Source organism: Dryas octopetala, chromosome 7 (assembly GCF_963921425.1).
Source record: "Dryas octopetala chromosome 7, drDryOcto1.1, whole genome shotgun sequence".
Lineage (NCBI taxonomy): Eukaryota > Viridiplantae > Streptophyta > Magnoliopsida > Rosales > Rosaceae > Dryas > Dryas octopetala.
The window spans coordinates 15,162,901-15,177,429 of record NC_141372.1 but is presented as its reverse complement, the minus strand read 5'-3'; the positions used below and the strand labels follow the sequence as shown (position 1 = coordinate 15,177,429).

General features: G+C 35.8%; 1 protein-coding gene and 1 pseudogene across 1 annotated transcript; both read left to right on the top strand.

Annotated features, from left to right (window-relative positions):
• The first annotated feature begins 257 nt into the window (after positions 1-257).
• LOC147280012 (uncharacterized) lies at positions 258-2,190 on the top strand. Its single transcript, XM_086250083.1, has 4 exons — positions 258-417; positions 601-891; positions 1,010-1,905; positions 1,981-2,190. Exons 1-4 carry the CDS (start codon positions 258-260, stop codon positions 2,188-2,190), a joined length of 1,557 nt encoding a protein of 518 aa, XP_086106209.1.
• Positions 2,191-2,312: 122 nt separating this feature from the next.
• Positions 2,313-5,428, top strand: LOC147280011 (uncharacterized; annotated as a pseudogene).
• The last annotated feature ends 9,101 nt before the right edge of the window (positions 5,429-14,529 follow it).

The following is a 14,529-nucleotide window of genomic DNA, read 5'->3' as shown; positions in this document are numbered from 1 at the left end:
TCTAGAATACATATTGGAATACAATTAATAAATACGAAAAATAGGAGGAGAGAGTGAGGATGATGGTGTGATTTTACCTTCTCTGAGTGCAGCCCACCATAAATATTTGGGATTGTAGTCAATCAACATGGTCGTCGTTATGCTAATTTTAAAGTACACCATGATATAAAAAACTTGACTGATAATTTTCCAAAAAAATAAAATGAACCCTAATTTTTTCACAAGTCTCTATTTTATCCTTATTTTTTTTTTATAGGATGAGTTCAACAGAATGGAGACAATCATTGAGTTCTTCACAATATCGCAATTATTTGGCTCGACGGCGCGAGGCATCTCGAGGGAAGCGACCAATGGTTGATAATGTTTGTGATGATCGAATTGAGGCGGACATCAGTAATAGAGATCAGTCATCCCCTGGTATTTTTTATACGCTTAACTAATATTTATACATTTTTAGGGTTCTTATTTAAAATAAGTTCATATATTGTTTACACTATTAAATAGCATTTTTATTATTATTCTTCTATAATTATAATTTTTTAAGCATGAAAAGTGAAATTAAAATTATATAATACTCAAGTGTAATCATCAATTGGATAGAACGAGTTGGCGATGAAGGCCCAAGTTCAAGAGTTATGTCAAATCATGAGAATGAAGGTCAATATGCTTCTACAATGCGTGTGAACCATATAACGCAGATGCCACGTTCAAATACGAGTGGCAATTTATTTGAACATGTGGAGGATGAAGGCCTAAGCACAAGAGTTTTATCCAATTCTGGCAACAACATTGAGCAACCTCTTAGAAGACGTTTGACTCATATAAGACGAATAGCACGTTCGGGTACGTTGCAAATGGCCGACGAGGATAATCTAAATTCTGCTCCTAATGGTGGGTTATTTTTTGCATTGTTTTTAGTTTGAATTACAATTCTTTCACTCACAATTAAAAGTGAATTATTTAAAAGCAGAAGTGCCTAATGAAACAACGAATCATAATGCGGGGCCAGGCAGCAATAGCGTACCTCGAGTTCAACGTAGGCCAAGAGAAAGGAGAAATCATAATTGTGCTAGAGATTATTGTGAGAGCATGGGAGTCCCAGGATGCCAATTACCTATACCAACCATATGTTCAAAGTGCGCAGCGCAATTATTTCATAATGAGACCTCCAATATGTGTTGTTGCAACGGAAAAGTTGCCTTGCCATGGATACCATCTCCGCCAGAAATGGTAACACTTTTCACAGACCAAACATCGGAGGGTAGACACTTTAGGCAAAATATTCGAGCCTACAATCATGTATTTGCCTTCACTTCAATGGGTGTCCATGTTGATGACAGAATTAATATTGGAGGACGTGGAATTTATACATTTCGAGCACAAGGATCTATATATCATAAAATTGGTAGTCTTCTACCAAGAGAAGGTAATAGACCGCGATTTCTACAAGCTTATATATATGATACCGAGCATGCAATTGAAAATCGGTTGGCTGAGAGTGATATTCTAGATAGAAGTGTGGTTGAAAAGATACAACGGATTCTTAATGAACATAATCCGTTCGCTCAGACATTACAACACTTAGGGCGACACCCACAGTTGCCAAATTGCAAACTCATCTTAAAGGAGCAACCAGCAAACCGGCCTCAATATAGTTTACCATCTGCATCTCAGGTCGCTGCAATTATAATAAGCGGAGATGAAGCCACCAATCAAAATGGAAGAAATTTCATCGTTCAGACAGCTCAAGGGCAACTTATAAATGTCCAAGACACGGCTGGATTCTATGATCCTTTACAGTATCCGTTGTTATTGTCGTATGGATCATATGGATGGGATATTAATAGTCGTGACGATCGTGGAAGAGAATTATCGCCTTGCGACTATTATGCGTATATTTTACAGGTGCGTAAAGAAATAAAAACCACCTAATTAATTTCAGAGAATTTTGAAATGTAAACCCAAACTTTGATTTTGCAGATACGCGAGGATGATCCATCAGTTCTACTTCGAGGGGGGCGTCTTTTACAACAGTACGTTGTGGATAATTACGTGAAAATTGAATCACACAGACTTAGATGGGTACGTTCCCATCAAACAACACTTCGAGCTGAACTTTACCAAGGCCTTCAAGACTCTCTAAATGCAGGTGAAAATAATGCTGGTATGGATCTCTCTCCACATTCATAACTAAATATTATCTACCATGTAAGGAGTGTGCAAAGTAATTACCAAATAAAAATTTTAATGTCATAGGTAACATCGGTCGCAGAACCATTTTGCCATCATCATTTGTTGGAAGCCCACGTGACATGTATCAGCGGTACCAAGATGCAATGGCTTTGGTTCAAAAATATGGGAAGCCTGATCTTTTCATCACAATGACATGCAACCCAAGTTGGGAAGAAATTAAAAGTGAATTACACCCTGGCCAAACGCCTCAAGATCGTCCTGACTTACTCACCAGAATTTTTCGAGCAAAATTTACAGACTTAAAGCAAGACATTGTGGATAAAGGGGTATTGGGTAAAGTTGTTGCACATGCTTATGTCATTGAATTTCAAAAGCGAGGCCTTCCTCATGTACACATGCTTATTGTGTTAGATGAAAATGATAAGGTTCACAACCCAGATGATTATGACCGCATTGTTAAAGCTGAAATACCGGACGAAGATGGAGAGCCGCATCTTTACAATGCAGTGTTAAAACATATGATACATGGTCCATGTGGAGTACAAAACCAACATTCTCCATGCATGAAAAATGGCAGATGTAAAAGAAGTTACCCTAAATCCTTTGCACCCGTCACTATTCTAGGGAGTGATTCTTATCCAATTTATCGAAGACGAGGAGATCGCATGTCCGTCCCTCTAGATCGACGTGGAACTGTAATGGTTGATAACAGTTGGGTTATTCCATACAATCCGTGGTTGCTTTTAAAGTATGATTGTCACATCAATGTAGAAATATGTTGCAGTATAAAAAGTGTTAAGTACTTATATAAGTATGTTTACAAAGGACCAGACAGAGTTGCCCTTGAAGTACAGCCAGATCCTATTAGAGACGAAATAAGGCAATTTGTCGATGCAAGATGGGTTTGTGCACCGGAAGCACTATGGCATATTTTCAAATTTACCATGAATAAGATATGTCCATCCGTGTGGCGATTACAAATACATCTTCCGAACATGCAACAAGTCCAATATCAGGCAAATGACACTATAACAAATATTTTGTCAAATGATGGATTATCAATGACAATGCTTACTGAATATTTCACTCTGAATCGTACGGATGTGGAAGCGAGAAGATATTTGTATCGAGAAATGCCTGAACACTATAGATGGATCAGTAAGGAGAAAATATGGACTAAACGAGTAGGCCTTCAAAGGGTTATTGGGAGGATATACACAGTCTCACCTTCTGAAGGTGAAAAGTTTTATCTTCGCATCCTCCTTAATCATGTGAAAGGACCAAGATCATTCGAGGATTTACGAACTGTTGATGATGTGATGTGTCCCACGTTTAAGCAAGCAGCCGAAAGACGGGGTTAGCCAATAAAATCTTATTTCTTGATTTTCAAATGATTTGAATCAGAATTTTTTTTTAAAAGTTTACTTTCTTAATGTTGTTGTGGTTTTTGTGTGTAGGTTTATTAGAAGAAGATGGCAGTATTCAACAATGTTTGCATGAGGCCTCTACTATGAGGATGCCATCAGCTTTACGAAGATTATTCGTCACAATTTTGGTGTATTGTGAACCAACTGGCGTACGGAGATTATGGGACGAATTTTATCCATTCTTGATTGAAAATTATCCTTCTTCAAGAGACGTAAATGATGTGTTCGTCGTCAACAGACTCTTGCGTGATTTAAATGGACTACTGGAGCAGTTTAACAAAAACATTTCACAATACGATCTTCCCCAAATGACAAGTGATGTCGAAACAAGCTCAATGGAGCCGAGATGTATTCAAGATGAAATGTTGATAAGTATTCCACAAGCGGACCTCGATGCAATTGAGCGTCTAAATAACGACCAAAAGTTTGCATTCAACACAATAATGGGTGTAGTTGACCGTCATGAAAATTCAATATTCTTTGTGGATGGTCCAGGTGGAACTGGAAAAACTTACTTATATCGTGCATTGTTGGCAAACTTAAGGAGATTAGGTCTAATAGCATTAGCAACAGCAACATCTGGAATAGCGGCTACGATATTGCCGGGTGGGAGGACAGCCCATTCTAGATTCAAGATTCCACTAAACCCTGATGCATCATCAACGTGCTCTATTAGTAAACAATCTGATCTTGCAAAATTGATACAAAGGACAACAGCAATCATTTGGGATGAAGCCACAATGGCGCATCGTCATGCCTTTGAAGCATTGGATCGAACTTTCAGAGATATATTAGATGTCGATTTACCGTTTGGGGGGAAGATAATGATCTTTGGTGGAGATTTTCGACAAGTTCTTCCCGTAGTTCCGAAAGGGACCAAAGCTGAACTAATTCAAGCCAGTGTAGTGAAAGCATCATTTTGGTCGCAAATAAAGATTCTGAAACTCAAAGAAAATATGAGATCTAGAAATGATGAACACTTTTCTGAATTTTTACTTCGTGTTGGCAATGGGGAAGAACATGTGGTCAAGGATGACATGATTAAAATACCTGAAAATATGGTTGTATCGTGGGAAAGCGAGCAATCCATTAATCAACTGATTGCTGAGGTTTTCCCTAATTTGGAAGATCATGTATATGATGCGAGGTACATGGTGGAAAGAGCCTTAATAACCCCTACAAACGAAGTTGTTGACATGTTGAATGAAAAGATAATTGGTATCTTTCCAGGTATGGAAGAGACTTTATATTCATTTGACAAGGTCGAGGATGACACAAGAAATTTGTATCAACCAGAATTTTTAAATGCAATAACGGTTGGTGGTTTGCTGCCACACAAATTGACGTTAAAAAGAGGTGCTCCAATCATGTTGCTAAGGAATATTGATCCGAAATTGGGATTGTGTAATGGTACCAGATTATTGTGCCGTGGTTCTTACCAAAACCTCATTGACGCAGAAATTCTAACTGGGCAATTTGCGGGAACTAGAGTTTTTCTACCAAGAATTCCTCTAAAGAATGCATAGACTGCTGGACTCCCATTCGAATTGACAAGGAAGCAGTTTCCAGTTAAATTGAGTTTCTCCTTGACTATAAACAAATCTCAAGGTCAAACAATACCACACGTAGGTATTTATCTTCCAGATCATGTTTTCAGTCATGGGCAGTTATATGTGGCTTTATCGAGAGGGGTTTCAAGGTCAACAACTAAGGTTCAAGTAAAAAAAGGCTCAATAGCCGGTGAAAGTGGCATTTTTACCAGAAATGTGGTGTACAAAGAAGTTTTGCTCCAACCTGATAACGTATGACGTGTCTCTCATAAGCAACCTAATCATATGGATTATGGTGGTTTTCCCTACAACTTTATTGCTCATTTGCACATATATTTTGAGAACGTATGCGCAATAAATTTAGTAATTGCATTCTCAGTTAATCCATGCCTCAAAAAGTGATAACATTTACTACAAAGTACGACGACAATTTGGTCAAAAGGGAAAAGCCAGCCTCTCTCATGTATTACTTCAGATGAACCCGATATTTAGACTCATAACAACAACTATTGTAACAAATCAACGGTGTATGCGTAAAAAATTTGATGCCAATCTAAAAAAAAAAAGAAACATTCTCACACTAGAAACAAAAAAAATTTCAAAGATGCACATTAATAAATAGAATGTATGTCTAAAAATTAACGTATGCGCAATAGAAAGAGCCGCTTCGCACTCGCGAAAGCGAGTGCGGAGAGGCTAGTAATAATAATTCGTTAACCTCATATATTCTTACTATTTTTGTTCATCATATATTTGTTAAATTAAAATTATGGTTTATATCTCTTCTTACATTTTTTTTTAAAATATCCCAACTCTCAAATAAAGGTTTTTTGCATTTATAAAGCATGCAGCTCTCTGTTGTGGAGTCTGTTCAATATTTTTTTGTATGCTTTAATGCTTTTAACATCATGTTCGTTCACATTTTATCAGGGATGGATGGGAGCATGCATGCTTTATGGTTTGATAATTTGACGAATAAAGGAGCATGTTATTGATTTTGAAAAAAAAAAAAAAAAAAAACAGATGTGTTGGTTGCCCTATCCTCATTTATCTTGGTGATCTTAATGGTTAAATCATATATTCACCGGAGGAAGAAGAGCTTTGTTGCTCAATGGAAATTCCTCATTTATTTTGCAATCAGGTTCATTCGATAAATGAGGTTTATGGATATCCATGTTGGAGAGGTTCATTCGATACTGGTATGCCGAATATGATGACAGTATTTGGTAGCCAACCATCAAATTAGTTTAGTATTTTCAAAACACTCCCATCGAATGAATCCAAATATGTTTACTTCATATGTCCATTTGATGGATATCAACCGAGTAAGAGTATGTTGTTCAATGACTGCTTGCTTTTTTTGACCCATTCAGTTGACACCCCTCGAAATTTTTTATTGTGTTCGGTATTGGTCCACCTAACGAAACGCAAACCAAAAATTTTCTAGAGCGTCATTTGCATGCAAAAAGTCACTTTTGGTCCTTGTACTTTGGGGTAAGTCACACTTTGGTCCGGTCATTTTAATTCGCACGTTTGTAGGACCGTGTTTCCATTAGTGTCGCAATCAGGTCCAATCCGTCAAAACTGAGAGGGAAAATGCCGACGTGGCATCACCTGATTGGCTCTCAAGTAGACTATTTTGACGAATTAGACCTGATTGCAAGACAAACATGCATAAACAAAAACCACAGAAGCCTATCCAGTGGCAGTAGACTTTTCGATACACCCGCAACGGCCACTGATACCCTTCCTGTGACAATGGCTGTGGTGTATACTCAAATACCACAGATGGTCAGTGGTATTTGTAAGCATATGCCACTGCTGGTGAGGTGTGGTGTATGTCCACTTTTCTTGTAGTGTTGCAGCATAAATAAAAACAGTCTTTAAAAAATTCAAATTGAAATGACTATCAGAATATTGCTAACTATCAGGATTGAATTGTAAAACGACAATAACTGCGCTTACAATTACAATCTACATATATAATCTGACCCAAATGAAATAATAAATTTCTTGTTTTTTTCCCTTTCAAAAAATAATATTGTAAAAACAAACACAAAAATTTATACGGAAGTCGGATGAGTCATGATCACCTCCACTTTGCAAATGGTAGGTCACAAGTGAAATGGCAAGATAACAAAGATTGTTTCACTAAAAAAAAATGGTAGATCACTTGTGAAGAGAAATGGTAGATTACCCTTTGACTAGCATATTAAATAAAATCAACGATTGTTTCATTAAAAAAATAAATAAATTGAATCAAATATTGGACAAAAATCATTAGTTCCAGCAAACCTTTTTACTGGAACAAGCATGGTGTGATGAAGTAGTTTAATTTAACCCCTTAAATGTATTAAGTTGAATAAAATAAATATATCGTTGTAATTAACTTTTTCCATCGATCTAGTTTTTATCTCTTGGGTCTATTTGGTAAAGAAAAAAGATATGCTGAGTATGAAATGGAGAGTTCTTGATACTAAGACTATTATTTGCCGTAAAAAAAGTTTTGTTTATTTTCATTGATCATCATTTATTTGGATGACAGATTTATACAACTGACGTACTTTGCAAAAAATGGTAAATGATTATCAATATACATGGAATGACACTTGAGTTTCTTTGGTATATAAGAAAATGTTTACGTTAGTTTAGTTAACTGTTAATTGTTTTAGTTAATATAACTTTTAAAATGTTAACAATACTTTTTAGTTTTCTTTTTATCTCGTGAGCATAAAATCCATCTACGATGGTAGTTGTCACTTCTATATGCATTTTATGTACACTAGCATGTTTTATGCCCTAGAAATGGATTAGGAGTTTAATTCAAGGTGAATGCTTTTTATACTTTCATATCCTTTGCAATAAGTTGATTCTAGCTTAATTGGTAAATGTTCATTCATTGCAAATAATATTGAAAAAATACGTGTACTTTTCAATCCAAAACGTATAATAAATGTATTATTCATTTATTATTCAATTATACGCAAATCATTCTCATATATATTATTCTTATATTATCACGTATTATTCCATATTTTCCATGAATTATTCGTGTACTTTAGAAAAGAAATTAAAATTTTAAATTTTTTAAACAATATATATAATATATCTGAAATTTTCACCTTACTTTCAGAGCAAATATTCCAAATAAACACGTACATATTTTATATGTATGTTTACCATCCCATATATTACTAATTATATATGATGGGAAGCTCTGACCAAACTGATTAAAAGATGAGGACGAAATTAATTAATTATTAAATGAGTCCATTAATTATAAGGTACTAACAAAGCAAAATATTAACAAAAACCACTCAATCTATTTTTATTAACTTGCACACACTATCTACCAGCCCCCCAAAATATAACATGCGGACACCTTCCAAAAGAAACGCATCACAACCAAACCAACTACACAAACAGTCCAAAATTGATCTTTTTTTTTTTTTTTGCCAAATCGATCTCTTTCTTCAACTTTACCAAATCAACAATTGTTCATCTTCACTCACAAGTATCGTTCTGCAACTGCAAGCCTGCAACTTAAAAAAAAAAACTGCAGTTTTAGAAACTGCAGTTTCACTTGCAGTTAGTAACTGCAACTGCAAGCCTGCAGCTTCAATAAACTGCAGTTTCAATTCACTAGCAGTTTCACTTATACTGTAACTGCAAGCTTACAACTCAAATAAACTGCAGTTTCAGTTCATTTGCAGTTTCTGAAACTGCAGTTGCAACTCAAATAAATTGCAGTTTCAGTTCATTTGCAGTTTCAGAAACTGCAGTTAGTAACTGCAACTCCAATAAACTGCAGTTTCAGTTCACTTGCAATGTTCCATAAATTGCAGTTTCTGCAGTCAGTTCACTTACAGTTCCAGAAACTGCAGAAAGTTCACTTGCAGTTCCAGAAACTGCAGAAACCTGCAGTTTCAGTTCACTTGCAGTTTCTGAAACTGCAGTTTTCTGCAGTTTCAGAAACTGAACTAAACAAAAAAAATCAAGAACCTAAACATACTCATGCACAGACATTGATAAGAAGAGAGAAAAGTCGGGATCTGAATTATTTGATTAATTGATAAATTGGATCGAAATCAGTGGCGGGCAGCGGCAAAATGGCAAAGCTGGATGACGAACAGATCACGGAGCTGCTCGTGGTGGTGGTGTTCGTCCTGGAGGTGCTTGCTCTGCGAAGAAGAAGAACAAGAAGATGATGAAGAAGAAAGAGAAAAGAGACATAGTGGGGGGGATAAAGAGAGAAGATGAGCGTGAAGAGAGAAGAGAGAAGAAAGAGAATGACAAAAAGAAAATAAAATGGCAATTGACCAGATTTCAAGATAGCAACTTACCTTGTTATTAAAAAAAATTAATTGGTGTACTAGAGAGTAAAAACAATAAATAAAAGGTAGCTTAGGGTAATTAATTCTTATTAAATTAACTGATTTGAGGGAATAATTATTTTGCAAATAATTATATTGTGTTTGAATTAAATCATACTAGGCTTACAATTTAATGGCGTCCCTAGCTATGTGGACCATTGTATTTAGGGTTGTGCTAGAGTGCCCTAATTGTGCCCTAATGACATGGATTTTCATGTCAATTAGAGTATTCAACATTGTTAAATACATCTTGGCAAAAAAAAAAAAAACATTGTTAAATACAAGTAAAAATTTATTTGCCACATAAGCTTTTAAAAAGACTCAATTAAGTTTTCTTTAAATCCTGCAAAACTTAAATTAAATTACAAAAGTAAAAGATTTTATAACCAATTGAAAAAACCTAACTGTCTATCTCTTTTTTTAAAAAAATTATCCCCAATTTTAAAACTCTAAAAAGCTACTCGAAAATCAGGATCTATCTTTTAATGAGAATAAATGCCAGACTTCAAAAATCAATTTGTTCATCATAAAACTAGATGAATAAGAGGCTTATGTGCTTGGAGTTGCTGCTTGGTGGTTGGGTATTTCAGTTGGCTGGCTTCTTTGTTTTTGCTATGCTTGTTTAGATTTCTTATGTGTTGGTTTTGCAGCGTTTTCTTTTGTTTTTGTAATTTGTTGTTGCTGGGCTGTTGCCCCCTTTGGGATTCTGCCTGGGCTATTTCTGTGAAAGCTAGAACAATGAAGTGAACATGTTCATAGTATAATCTATTTTTTGGACGAATAAGAGCAAAAGTTCAATTCTTATAAGGCATTTCAATTTAATTAAGTGAATCAAAAGTTCAATTCAAGTGGGGTTTATCCTTCTCGGGTATCTTAATTTATTGGCTTTATTCGCACATAATGATTTTTGAATCAACATGTACATCTAGGTTTAGCTACAAAAATATTCCCATGAATAGTCTATCAAGAAAAAAAAAATCATGAATATATAGTTTTCATGGTGGTAAGATTACTCTAACTATATTGATGAGAATGATGATCCATCTGCAAATGTGATGATGAACTATGAAAAATATGATAAATCAAGAATATAAAAAAAAAAAAAAGAATCATTGAATTTTTTATGAATAAGATGGTCTTTCACTAAATATAATATTAATATGATTTGACAAATATATATTGATGTGTACAAAATAATTTTACTGCATCTGATTAGGGTACATAGATCTTGTGCCCTAATATGGCACAAAATCTTTTCCCTTATATTTAGGGCCAGTTTGGTATTGTTGTGAGAAAAAACAGTTGTGAAGTAAAACAGCTGTGAAGTAAAGTCAGCTGTAAAGCAAAGCAGTTGAGTGTTTGGTAAACTATGTTTTCAAAAGTGCTGTGAGTGCAAAAAACAATATCAAAGTGTTTGCTAAATGTTAATGTAAAAGTGCTGTGACTGTGTATAATTACTAAAATGGACATGATGCTGAAAGTGTATTTCACTTATTTGTTTGGTAAAACTAAATTTTTTTTACTTATTTTTTAAATTTGTGTCTACAAATTTTTATTAGCATTAATTTTTTTAAGAAGAACATTATTAAATAAGTATTCCTATAATTTTTTTAAGTATATTATAATTTTAATCGTACAAATAAAATATCATAATCAATTATCACAATATAAAATATAACTAACAATGGACATATCTTTTAATTTAAAATAAACAAATAAAAATTATAGAAATCAATAAGGGTAGTATGGGTAAAATAAAATATTCATTGTTGTTGTGATTCACTGCAGTTTTCAAAAGCACCTAGAAACCTGCTTTCTGTTTTTGCTGTGGGGAGTTGAGAATTGTGGGGGAAAGCAGTTTTTTATTTTTTTACCAAACACCAAAACTGCTGTAGGTGATTGAGAATTGTCATTCACAGTAGCTTTTGGGTCCTCCACCGCAATCCCAAACGGGGCCTTATTAGGCTAACTGAAGAGTTTAGAAGTTCAATTAGGCCTAAAGTATATTTATCAGATCGATTAATATTTTGGCTAGGATTATTATGGGCCTTTTGGATTTTATGTATTTATTTATTGAATAAATTAAAGGTGGATAAACGTCCAGCAACCCAATCCCTCAACATGGTCGGCACTCCCTAGGATTATGGGAGTTGATTTTAATACTCCTATTATAAATATGAGAGTTATCCTCGTCGATGAGAAATAGTAAGATCCTAGGTAAGTATTAGTCTTGAAACATAAGAGAGTATGTTTTGAGAGTTTTTCTAAGAGAGAAAAGAGAGAAAAGAACCCACCCTCATTGTCGCCGGCCACCTAGGGATAGCAAGGGAAGATTGTCGATTGCTGATTGCCGCTTGTTAGCACATTTCGACCCCCCCGTTATAATCTTGTTTAGGTTGACTTCTTTGTGGACATTTCTTTGAGGCACGACATTTGTGGTGCATAAACCATTGAACTAGATGACCATGAAGAATAGCTCAATCAAATAATATAAGTGTGAAAATGTGAAGTGTTGTCCCACATTGATATTTTATATATAAACTTACATAGTGGCTTATAAGGGTTTGAGCTACTCCTCCTATTGCCAATTGGTTTTGAGATGAATCCCTAAATTCTTTTATAGTATTAGAGCAAGTTCACCCACGTGTGTTAGGTCAAATGACTACACGTACGTGCTCCACATCACCCAATTTAAGTATGAGTTGTCTATGTGTTTGACTTGGGTGGCGCCACACTTGCGGGGGCGTGTGTCCTACATTGAAAAATTATAACCTTGTATTATAGCTTATAAGGGTCGTGGGCTACTTCTTCTATTGCCAATTGGTTTTGGGATAGATGCTAATATTTTTTCATGGTATCAGAGCAGGTTCACCCACGTGTGGTAGGGCGAGTGACCACATGTGCTCCACATCACTCAATATAAGTATGAGTTGTCCACGTGTTTGACTTAAAGTGACAGCACCCGTGCGAGGACATGTGAGAACACTACAACAATTTTGGCCTAAGGCCTCCAATGATTTCAACTAAAGTTGGGGGGGTGCCAATTGCTAATGTGGCTGTTCACTAATGTTAATTATTAGTGATCATCATATTAAGTCAGACATGAACAGTGATTCCATATGCAACTAATGGTTCTGATTAGTTGATTAAATTGTGGCACCCTTGTAATTTAAACTAAAAAAAGGGGTTTAGTTAATTTAAGGACTAAAAAAAGGGCCAGCACACACATATACCACCACCAATTTACTTGGGGTTGTACTATAACCAACCCAAATTGTACAAAACAGTAACCATTTTTTCCATTTTTTATCATAAATTCCAAATCCAACTATGGAGTCAGTAAAGATTGCAATTAAAAAAAGCTAATCAATCTGTGAGACAAACTTAAAAAGCCATCTCCCGCCCATGCTCAATATTTTCTCTCCTAATGGTGCTTAGTAGGTTGGAATCACATTTACCCATGACTGACTTGATAAGGTGTAAACCACTTGTGGCTGCTGGCAGGCTTCAAGGGATACTATATACAGTAAGGAAATCCTTCATAAAGTGTTTAAGATATTTACAATAGCATTCACAAGGCTGCAGTAAAGCAGGTAGACCTACTGCTATACTCAAGACTTTGTAGAGAGAATATCATCTGCATCTACTGCTCTGCACATTGGTACTGAGGAGAGCCAGCCATTAAGCGCAGATCTAAGCTAAGCAAGAGATGGAAAAAGCACACTTTGATTTACGGATAGATCAGAAGGGAGATCAAAGCTCGAAAGCACCTAGTGAGCTCAGATTTTGACTGGGAAACCAACTGTATTTGGTTAAACCAAAGAAAAAAACAGGTAGCGCATGATCTGAATGATCAAGTAATGAAATCTTCCTTTATCGACCTGAAGCTGAAGTGAAGGAGGGAATGGAGCTGGAAATCATCCTGGCTTTTGTGAATAGGTTGTGAAGCTTTACATTGTAAGGTATGACATATTCCCTGCACTTATGACATATTCTAAAGATTAATTGATTGTATGCCTTCAATAATTTGTCTTCGCTCTAGAATATATTAAGAAGCAACACATTAGAGAACTTTAACTCAAAGATATAAGAAGTTTAATTAATCTCCCTAAGCAATATATATATAAGGAGAAAAAGCTTCAGATCACCAAGTTAGGCATATTTGGCTCAAAAAAGGAAAAGAAAAAAAACAGAGAGCCAAAATTATGAGGGAAGAAGGTCCGGACCCTACACTGGAGGATCGGACCTCCAGTGAAGGTAGCAGCAATGAAATGGAATTTGCACGAAGGGAGGTCCGAACATTGCTTGGGAGAACCGGACCTCTCCAGAGACGACGTAGCTTGAAATGGAGATTTCATGCAGGGAGGTCCGGACCTCTGTTTGGAAGACCGGACCTCCAGCAGGGAAAATTACACTTGAGCCCTATTTTCACTAGCGGAGGTTCTAGAGGACCGGACCTCAATGGGGCGGTCCGGGTCTTCATTCATGCAAAACCGGCAACACTCCATACTTGGCACCCCCACTGCCCCCAGTTCAAACTGGCACAAATTCCTTCCACCTTCCACAGATGTCGTCAGGTGTGATTACGACATTTTCTAGAGCAGGAATGACTGGTCCCCAACATTTGGCGCAACAGCATGCTAGGAATGACATGGGAGCAGAGGATGGTGTTGCGGGAGATGCAGGCGCTTCAAGAAGTGGGGTTGGAAGGTCACAACACAACTGATCGACATAGCAAAAGAAATCATGGCTGCCAGTAAGAATACTTTTTATTGTTTTGAGTAATATACTGCTGGTATTTTGAACAGCTTTTGTGATAGAACTATAAACTTGGTGGGTTATATTCTGGTTTAGACTATGATATATATCACCAAGTTTGGAAGTGTGGATGAATGGTTGGGATCATATGACTAAGTGTTGCGCAGCTAGTGATTATGATTTTGTTGTTTTTGGTATCTAAGTTTCATTTTGTTTTAGAAATTGTGA

Bases quoted from the DNA above. Each gene is read 5' to 3' on its own strand.
- LOC147280012 (XM_086250083.1), top strand. From the start codon at position 258: ATGAGTTCAACAGAATGGAGACAATCATTGAGTTCTTCACAATATCGC. The intron at 892-1,009 runs GTGGGTTATTTT...ATGCGGGGCCAG, and splicing joins TCTAAATTCTGCTCCTAATG to GCAGCAATAGCGTACCTCGA. The intron at 1,906-1,980 runs GTGCGTAAAGAA...TTGATTTTGCAG, and splicing joins ATTATGCGTATATTTTACAG to ATACGCGAGGATGATCCATC.